Source organism: Halichoerus grypus, chromosome 12, assembly GCF_964656455.1.
Source record: "Halichoerus grypus chromosome 12, mHalGry1.hap1.1, whole genome shotgun sequence".
NCBI classification, from domain to species: domain Eukaryota; kingdom Metazoa; phylum Chordata; class Mammalia; order Carnivora; family Phocidae; genus Halichoerus; species Halichoerus grypus.
In genome coordinates, this window is record NC_135723.1 from 90,241,505 (window position 1) to 90,251,533 (window position 10,029).

Genomic DNA, 10,029 nt, shown 5'->3' on the forward strand with positions numbered 1-10,029 from the left:
CCTCTGAAGCCCTTGAAGGCAGATGAAGATCTGTTCACAGCAGAAATTCAATACAGTGTTTTAGAATGTTAAAAAAAAAAAGAACAAAGCTAACCCCGGTTTTGGAGCAGGGCCCTTGTTGCTCCAGCGGCCCCCACCCCACGTAGTGAAATTCAGGAGTCATGAAAAATCGCTCGATATGTGTACTCCCCTCATAATGTGTCCTTTGGCTAAAGGGAAGCCTGATTCAAATGAGAAAAAAAGCAGAAATTTACTTCCATTTCTGCCTGATGTTGTCAAAGTACCAGAGTGTGGAATGTCAATATTCAGCTCTCAGAGCTGCACTGTCCCCCGAGCCCCAGGCCAGAACTCTTCCTTACTTGGAAGTAAAATTGAAAGACATTCAAGATTTGTAGGGGTCATCATGATGTAAGCAAACCTGTTCTCTACTGCATTGGTATCAAAATTGAAACTTTCTTTAAAGAACGGGACTTTGTTTCTCAGACTTCCTTAAAATCTCTCCCTATTTCTGTTGCCTTTCTTTCTTTTTCTTTCCACCATCATTCATGGTAGGCATGATGGATCATTGATGTAGGAACAATCCCAAAGCCTATTGTATTTATAAACTAGTGGGATTAATTGAATGTGTAGAAGATCTAAAACAAAGGCTGTATGCCCCAGTGGTCATCTCTCTGATGTCAGGGTAATTTTTATAGTTAATACCTCATTCATCAGATTATTATACAGTATATTTATTTTTAAATATATAAATTAAAAACAAATAAGCTCCATTTGCTTTCTAATTGGTGATAACACAGGGCAAACTGACCACATCTCCTTCTTCAGGCAGAGAGGAGATGATGGGAATGTCTCCACTAGCTCCTCAGTAGTAGGTAGTCTTGCTCCTAATGAGAGTCTGACGTTTCTCTAAAACACTATATTGTATCATCCTTATAGTTTTCTTGTTTTCTGTAATAGCAGTATTTTGTGCTGAAAGCTACATATCTCTGCATAATATTATTGAAGTAAACTTTTAATTATCTTAGAATAGACTGCGTGTTCAGCCCTTATACATACAATTTAAAAAGCTACCATGGGCCTTATTGCTTTATCCGTTGAAGGACATTCAGGCAACCCTGGTGAGGCTGATGATTTTATCCCTCGCGTTTGCTCAACAGTTAGGCTGCGTCTCAGGGCTCAGTGTGAAAGACATGGACAGAGAACACTCAGAACACCCTGCCATTTTTGGTAATGTGTTGAAATAGCAGCAGAAATTAGAAATCTGTAAAAAGTAATATACACCAAGATTACATTTGAAAAACAAAAGTTAAATAAATATAAACAATTATAAAGTCAACTTCATGTGACTTCCTCTTGATTTCTTGTTTTGAAATTTTGTTGTATAACTATATATCTTCTCTCTGGATTCTAGTTATCAAACATGGACCTCTCTTTTTTTTTCTGACTTTTCTTATTCTTCTAGAAAACTTTTTTTTTTTTTTTTTAATTCAGGTTTCCTGTCACGGGTGACATAGTGGAGTCAGATACCTAAATTTGAACCATGGCCTCAGTACTTGCCAGCTCTCTAATCATTGTCATCTATAAAACTGGAAAAGATGATAATTCTTTACAGGTTATTGTGATAATTAAATAAAATAACATGCAGAAAATTCTAACACCTAGGTTAGAACTCATGTGTTCATAAATTTATGATTAGCTTATTACACTGTGGTTGCATCTATGAAGAGATCGTTATGTATTAGGCATGCTGCCTGGCTTAGGCAGAGTGGGGGGAAAATCCCATTTTTTTAATTTAATTTCCATTGCATATCTAAATACATATCAGAATTTATTTTTTAAATCAATTTAATTAGCATTCTCTCTGTAACTTCATAAAAATGTTACTGAACTTCTTTGTGTAGAACTTCTATGTAATTGATATGAATACTTCAGGGAGAGGTTACATATTAATTCACATGGTGACATATTTTTATGATGATTGCTTTTAGGAAAATGTTTTAAATCTTAAATGTTATGCATTTACATAATCAGGAACCTTACTTACTAATCTGTATCTTATTGTGAACAGCTCTTGCCCAAAGTCACAGTTTTAGCCTGGACACGATGATCCTCCTTTGTGTAAACCAAGGACCTGACTTGAATTTGGGGTAAAAGGCTTAGTCATGGCAGGTTAGAGGAATAAATATTTGGGACACACATTTGCTGCCAAGTAAGATTGCTCCTCAGACAAACAATGAATATTTGTAGCAGAATCTGGAGTCAGGCACTCGGGGTTTGAATCTCAAGTAACTTAATTCTTTGATCTTTTGTTCAGGAGTTGCTGTGAAGAGTGAGCATGCTCAATACCTATTAATTATTGTCAATATATTGTCATAGATGATTTAATATTATTGATAACTTAATATCATGGATAAAGATAATTTAGTATTACCATTCCTACTACATCTCCTCACTCTTAGTCTACTTCACCCCCCCCACACACAATTTCCTGTTAACTCTTAAGAGAAGTGATTAATTCATACCCATTTAACAAATGTAAATATTAATGGCACTTACTTAAGGTTAACATTTATAGATCATGGTTCAGAGACATTATCTCACGTTGAACTTTCCCACAGCTCCAGAAGAAAAATAGGGTTATTATTACTCTTGTTTGAGAAAAAAAGAAAATTAAGGTTCATGGAAGTTTAGTGACATGATCAGACTCTCACAGCTAATAATTAAGAGCAGAGATTAGCACTCGGAACTTTGCAAGGATAATATTAAACCATGATGCATTCCTCACTGCTATGTATAGAGACTCAAGTAGTAAAGAAACTAAGGCCCAAAAAATGTTTTTCTCATAAGTTTCCATAATACTCTCAAAACTTAGTCATATGCTAACATTGTAAAATACCAAATGGGTTGTTAAAACACTTGCCATATTCAGATATGAATCCTGAAGGTCATCTTCATTGTTTAGTCTGTTGTGATTATGTTATTTCATCACTGATGTCACAATTTTTGCTTTAATAAAACCCTACGATGCCACACCAGGGCAAAAACTTTTCCAAATATGTAAACAGCAGAGGTGGGAAGAGGGTGATGAAAAGACGCTGTTTTCTTTAATAGAAGAGCTGCAGGGCCTTCCATAGCTTGTTCATTACGTGGGGAGACAGGAACGCCATCCCTCAAACATTTGTGCTTGCCTCTGAGTGAAATGTTTTCCATTTTTACGTATGGCCTTAGTATAAAGGAGCAAATATTAGAACTCTAAGAATTTAGAGGAGATCAATAGCAACAAAGTATATTATTATATAAATTTGCTATGTTCTACCTGGGTAAGAACTCCAGGTCCCCGAGATAGAATGTGGCTTAGCTAGCAACCTTTGGGTATAGTTCACCATTATACAAATGCCTAACAATTTCACATGGATAAAGTATAATTCTCAAGTGGAGAAGGGAAACAGAGAAAGAGTATCTAACTCAAAGGCAAGGATGTTCATTTTAGTGGCAGACTTTTCGCTCAGTAGCCTTGAAACGGAGAGTGATCACTTCAGCCTCTTTTGTGGCCTCAGCTTCTGTCTTCAGATCAAGGGGGTGATAGGATGTGTTTATATATTTTAGAATTGTTAATATAAGATGAGATAACATACGTTTGAGCGTCCCAAGACTGGGTTTTCTTTTAGCTTTTTGGGTTCTTTGTTTTGGGGTTTTTTGTTTGTTTTTTAGCTGAAATGTAATGCAAGTTCATTGTAACAAGAAGAGGGGAAAAGGAGGAAGGAGGAAAACAAACTAGCAAATAAATGGAATCATACATCTCTATATTACTGTGATGTTTTAGAATAATAATAGGTATTATTCTTAGCACAAGCAATGGCAAAGGCCAGATGACTGTGGACAAATCACTTACTCTTACCCTTTCTTAATCCACAAAATAAGAGATCAAACTAGTTTATTTTTTGACAAAATGTCATATTCATACATTGTTCTCTGGAGGCAGTCACCAGAACGCTTTTAAAATGAAAATAAATATAGTCCTACATTTTATTAAAATGAATGTGAAGAATGAAGTGTCAAACCAGACATTCAGAAAGTAAATGTTTGATGTTTTTCAATCAAAATTTATTAAAGTGAACAATTTGTGAAACATAAATATAACTCAATTCAAAAAATGTCAGTGAATTTAACAAATAGACAAAAGCAAGCTTATAAGCAAGTCAGGATTCTGTCTTACAGTTACCTTAGCTAATAAGGAATCATTGGAATCAATGATTGGATTAGTGAAATTGCTTTCTTCAAATAAATTTCATGAATAAACAGCTGTGTGAATCATGACCCAAAAAAAGTGCTGTTAAAGAAAAACGTTATTGAAAAAATTCCCCTGGGTAAGTAAATAGAGATTGTATTAATAATACTAATTGTTAATCCTGTTTTGATTCGATAAACTTTTGAGCACCAGTTACATTTGAGGCAGGAAGCTGGATGGTAGAGCTAGGAAAACTCAGAAGCCAAAATTCACTGCTTTTCCAGTGAAAGAGGAAAAAATCCTAGATAGGTGTATCAATCAGTGTCCCAGGGGTCAAGGTATGAACAGGGGATCTATAGAAGTGGAAACCTAAGGGCTACTAACTACAGTAGTCCTCCCTTATCTGCTGGGGGATACATTTCAAGATCTCCAGTGGATGCCTATTGTGTTACGCGTTAACAAAACCAAACTCTTCGTAATACCCGGTGAGGAATAGGATATTGAAGAAAGTGTTTCCTCCTAAATGTAATACACAAGAGACACTAGGAATGTTTATGTGATGGGTGAGGACCAAGCCCAGAGAAATAGGTTGTGGTATACGAGGTGGGGTTGAGACATAAGGAACCAAATTTTAAAAGAGATAACACAGGAGAGGTTTTAGAAGTGTTTCCTAATATGGCTTACAGTTCTGAATCCGGAGGTCTGGGGTGAGCCTGGAAATCTGCATTTTTAATTATAAAAGGATATATTCATAATGGACGCATTGGGTGGTATTCTGAAGCATCTGATATCAAAAGTAAATGACACTTTGTAAGACCCTTTTTCTCTGCGCAGTAACTGACACCTCATATGTAATTTTGGAAGGCAAAATGGTAAGTTGCACTGCATTAACATCATTTCCTTGAGTAAACTCTTCAGGGTTTCCTCAAGACCTACAGATTCGTATCATATATGTAATCACCTTTCTGCTTAAGTAGAACTCTATTCTGTAATATTATGAGTCTTGCTTTGATCATATCATATTTCTAACTGTAATTTTCCACAACAATGCCAGAACACATGTATCTGCTTCTTTGTTTTAACAGCTGCATACTATCCCATAGTAAGAGTATTCCATAATATATTTAACCAATCCTCTGTCGGTGAGTCATTTTAATATTTCTAGGGTTTTTTTTTTTTTTTTTTGCTATAACATTTCTGAATGAACATCCCTGAGTAGACCTCTGTGCACATTTGTAACTATAGCTGAAATAGAACTTCCTATATGCAGTCTGTCACTAGACTTGGGTGATACTGTCTGAAAAATGATAATTATGTTTTTATTGAAACTCAGCAGAGTTTGGCAGCAGAAAGGACACTCAGGTTTCATAATTGCTTCTTTGGCAACCCATGGCTGCCACCAGAGCACATAGATCTCCCATGCAGGGATCTTGTCTTAATCATCACTGAATACCCAGCCTATAGCAAATGCCTAATACAGAGAAGTTGCTCAGTAGGTATGTGAGGACAAAGTGAATGAGTAAATTCTCAAGCAAACTGAGGTTTGTTCATAGTCTTACCTCTGTGATTGACTCGGTATGTGACCTTATATAAATTACTGACTCTTTCTGGGCTTCAGTTCCTTCTTCTGACAAACAAATATAAATCCTAGCCTGACTGCACCAAAGATTTGGCAGGAAGAACAGCAGAATAATAAATTTGGTAGTGACTTGAAAAGTAAAACATTCAGAAAATTCACATAATCATTGTCAATATGCATTTAGTAAATAGCTTCGTTTGCAGGGCATAGAATACTGGAAATGCTGGCTACGTGATGCTAACTCTTAAGTGTAAAATGGAGATCAGAGGAAAAAAATAGTCTTTGGGGGGAAGGGTATTGGCTAATGAATTATTATTATCTTTGTTAGTATCGATATCAGTATCATTATGAAAAAGGCTTAAAGCTTCCAGGTGGAAAGGTGCTGTTGACTATAAAAGTCACATACTCAATATTTTAAGTTTTATGCTTTCTTCCTCCCGTTGGCTTATTAATTTTTATGTACATACCAGAAACCTCTTGATGCTTTGGAAAGTCTTAGGTGTAACTTTAGTTCATTCAGTTTAATTCATCAATAGTATACTCAGGGGCACCTGGGTAACCCAGTTAAGCACCCGACTCTTGATTTCAGCTCAGGTCATGAGCTCAGGGTCATAAGATCGAGCTCCACGTCAGGCTTTGCGCTCAACCCAGGGTCTGCTTGAGATTCTCTCTCTTCTCTTCCTCTGCCCTTCTCCCCACTCATGCTCTCTCTAAATAAATAAATAAAATCTTCAAAAAACTTTAAAAACTAGTATACTCAGTTAAATTGACTAATGATAGATAGACAGATATTCATATCTAGATATGGACATATTCAAAATATTATCAGACTTCAAATACACTGCCAGCCTGAAAGGATTTTTTGAACCCTCCAGTTAATGTCTTTGCCTTTTATGTGGGGAATTGGGGCAGATAGGCACAATAAACATAGAGGGGAAGGAATGAAGATTTTGGAGAAAAAAACTGTGGTTCAAAAGGAAGAAAGCTGATATATCTTAACGCAATGTTTATATTATATTTGTTAATTTTATTCTGTTTCCCTGCAGGTTTAAATGTGTATTTGGCTACTTGGCTGCTGATTAGAGAACACAAAATGAATAACTCAACAAACTCCTCTAACAATGGCCTGGCTCTGACCAGTCCTTATAAGACATTTGAAGTGGTGTTTATTGTCCTTGTGGCTGGATCCCTCAGTTTGGTGACCATCATTGGGAACATTCTGGTCATGGTCTCCATTAAAGTCAACCGCCACCTCCAGACCGTCAACAATTACTTTTTGTTCAGCTTGGCCTGTGCTGACCTCATCATTGGTGTTTTCTCCATGAACTTGTACACCCTCTACACTGTGATTGGCTACTGGCCTTTGGGACCTGTGGTATGTGACCTTTGGCTAGCCCTGGACTATGTGGTCAGCAATGCATCAGTGATGAATCTGCTCATTATCAGCTTTGACAGGTACTTCTGTGTCACAAAACCGCTCACCTACCCAGTCAAGCGGACCACGAAAATGGCAGGTATGATGATTGCGGCTGCCTGGGTCCTCTCCTTTATCCTCTGGGCCCCAGCCATTCTCTTCTGGCAGTTCATCGTAGGGGTGAGGACTGTGGAGGATGGGGAATGCTACATTCAGTTTTTCTCCAACGCTGCTGTCACCTTCGGTACTGCCATTGCAGCCTTCTATCTGCCTGTGATCATCATGACCGTGTTATACTGGCACATATCCCGAGCCAGCAAGAGCAGGATCAAGAAGGACAAGAAGGAGCCTGTGGCCAACCAAGACCCAGTTTCTCCCAGTCTGGTACAAGGCAGGATAGTGAAGCCAAACAACAACAACATGGCCGGCAGTGACGATGGCCTGGAGCACAACAAAATCCAGAATGGCAAAGCCCCCAGGGATGCGGTGACCGAAAACTGTGTCCAGGGAGAGGAGAAAGAGAGCTCCAACGATTCCACCTCAGTCAGTGCTGTCGCCTCTAACATGAGAGATGATGAAGTCACCCAGGATGAGAACACAGTGTCCACGTCCCTGGGCCATTCCAAAGATGAGAACTCTAAGCACACGTGCATCAAAATTGTCACCAAGACCCAAAAAGGTGACTCGTGTACCCCAACTAATACCACCGTGGAGCTCGTTGGTTCTGCAGGTCAGAACGGAGATGAAAAACAGAATATTGTAGCTCGCAAGATCGTGAAGATGACTAAGCAGCCCGCCAAAAAGAAGCCTCCTCCCTCCCGGGAGAAGAAAGTGACCAGGACGATCTTGGCTATTCTGTTGGCTTTCATCATCACTTGGGCCCCATACAATGTCATGGTGCTCATTAACACCTTCTGTGCGCCCTGCATCCCCAACACAGTGTGGACAATTGGTTATTGGCTCTGTTACATCAACAGCACGATCAACCCTGCGTGCTATGCGCTTTGTAATGCCACCTTCAAGAAGACCTTTAAACATCTTCTTATGTGCCATTATAAGAACATAGGCGCTACGAGGTAAAACATCTTTGTAGAGAAGGCAGGTGGTGAGGGGAGCTTGGGAAAAAGAGAAGGGATAAAAGAGCTCCCAGTTTTAAAAAATCTCTGCCATTGCACTTTATAGTCTTACTATGGAATGTGCAATTAAGGAGCCTAACAGTGACACTTTTGTCGTGCCGATGCTCCGGTTTGAGAAACCTGCACCTTATAAACCCTGTCAGTTTAGGAGCAACGAGACCATGAAAGAGACATGTTGGAGTTGTGGATTGAAGGGACAATCTACGCTTTCTCGTACTCTCTTGAAGAAGGGCTTCTGAATCTACAATTTTATCTCTGCACAAGAAGAATAACCTCGCTTCTTTTTTTTTTTTTCCCGTTTTTTTGTTGTTGTTGTTCCTGTGTGTCCATACGAGGATGAAATGCCACAGTTACAAGCTAACATGGAGACTTAAACATAAGGAAATAGACATCACACAATGGAGAAGTGAAGAAAGAGAATCAAAACAGGATGTAGAAATGGTCTCCAGAGTGTTAAGCATATATTATTCTTTTGTTACAGCTTTATTTGGAGAATTGCAACATAATAAATGCTCTTTCCCCCTTACCTTTCCCTTTTCCCATCATCAAAAGAAAGCAAACAAACAAAAACCCTAACTAGGGGCGCCTGGGTGGCTCAGTTGGTTAGGCGACTGCCTTCGGCTCAGGTCATGATCCTGGAGTCCCGGGATCGAGTCCCGCGTCGGGCTCCCTGCTCAGCAGGGAGTCTGCTTCTCCCTCTGACCCTCCTCCCTCTCATGCTCTCTGTCTCTCATTCTCTCTCTCGCAAATAAATAAAATCTTAAAAAAAAAAAAAAAAAAAAAAAAACCCTAACTAGATCAGATCATTATTTTTCTCATTACACCATTGGCTTTTGTACTTCCCTGTTGTACATTGTGTAAGGGCAAAAATCTGCAGGACTTCCAGTAAATACAACCAGACACGGCCTTGAAAGTGGGCCTTTCACCCCTGCCCACTGTGTTGTTTGCATTCTTTGGGGGGTATAAAAGCCTATAAACATTTAGTTGGCTTATGATCCTTTGGGTGAAATGTTTTCACCAGCCTGGTTTTCTCCTAAACGAGCTTCTTATGTGAATGGAGTAGCCTACCTAATACATAAACATGCTTGAGAAACCAAAGTCATTTTTTAAACTGAGGTTTGGCCAAATTAAAGAGTAGTCATTTTTAGTTGGAGAAAGTTTACCGAGGCCAGACGAATTTTGCAAAAGGCAAATAGAAGGCTGAGAGAATTCTGTTTCAACGGTAATTTGCCTGACCCGTGTATGAAATGCAAACTTGAAAAACATGACCTTCTGGCCTTTGTCAGCAGGATGAAGCTGCTTTACTCATTTGGAATCCTAAGTAGGATTAACGTACTCTCATGGCACCAGTGACTTCTCCGTCAGTCCCAAGGGAATAAGACCTTCTCTTCAATGCCTGCTAGCGAATGATACTCAAGTCAGAGTCCAGTGAGGTTGTTTATAGCCATCCTATGTCCCAGTGGAGAAGGAAAAAGTTCATTAAAAAACATTTCCTGAAACCACCTGTTCCATCTTCCTCAAATTGTCAATTCTCCCTAAAATTTCTTAACTTCGAAATTCTGTCCATAGAAATACAGTAATCTTTGTGGCAGACACGTAGTGGATAACTAATGGAGGCCAAGTGAGATCAGCAAAAGCTGAAAAAAATTGTGAGTAGTGGTGCCTGTGTCAC

At 38.7% G+C, this 10,029-nt stretch overlaps 1 protein-coding gene across 2 annotated transcripts in view; it reads left to right on the forward strand.

The window, feature by feature from the left end:
* CHRM2 (cholinergic receptor muscarinic 2) overlaps positions 1-9,282 on the forward strand; it is a 135,280-nt gene extending 125,998 nt beyond the window's left edge. For both annotated transcript variants that reach the window (XM_036107715.2, XM_078059599.1), the window contains exon 3: positions 6,854-9,282. In XM_036107715.2, coding sequence (XP_035963608.1) covers positions 6,901-8,301 — 1,401 coding nt within the window. In that variant the 5' untranslated portion in view covers positions 6,854-6,900 and the 3' untranslated portion in view covers positions 8,302-9,282. The remainder of the gene's footprint in view (positions 1-6,853) is intronic.
* The last annotated feature ends 747 nt before the right edge of the window (positions 9,283-10,029 follow it).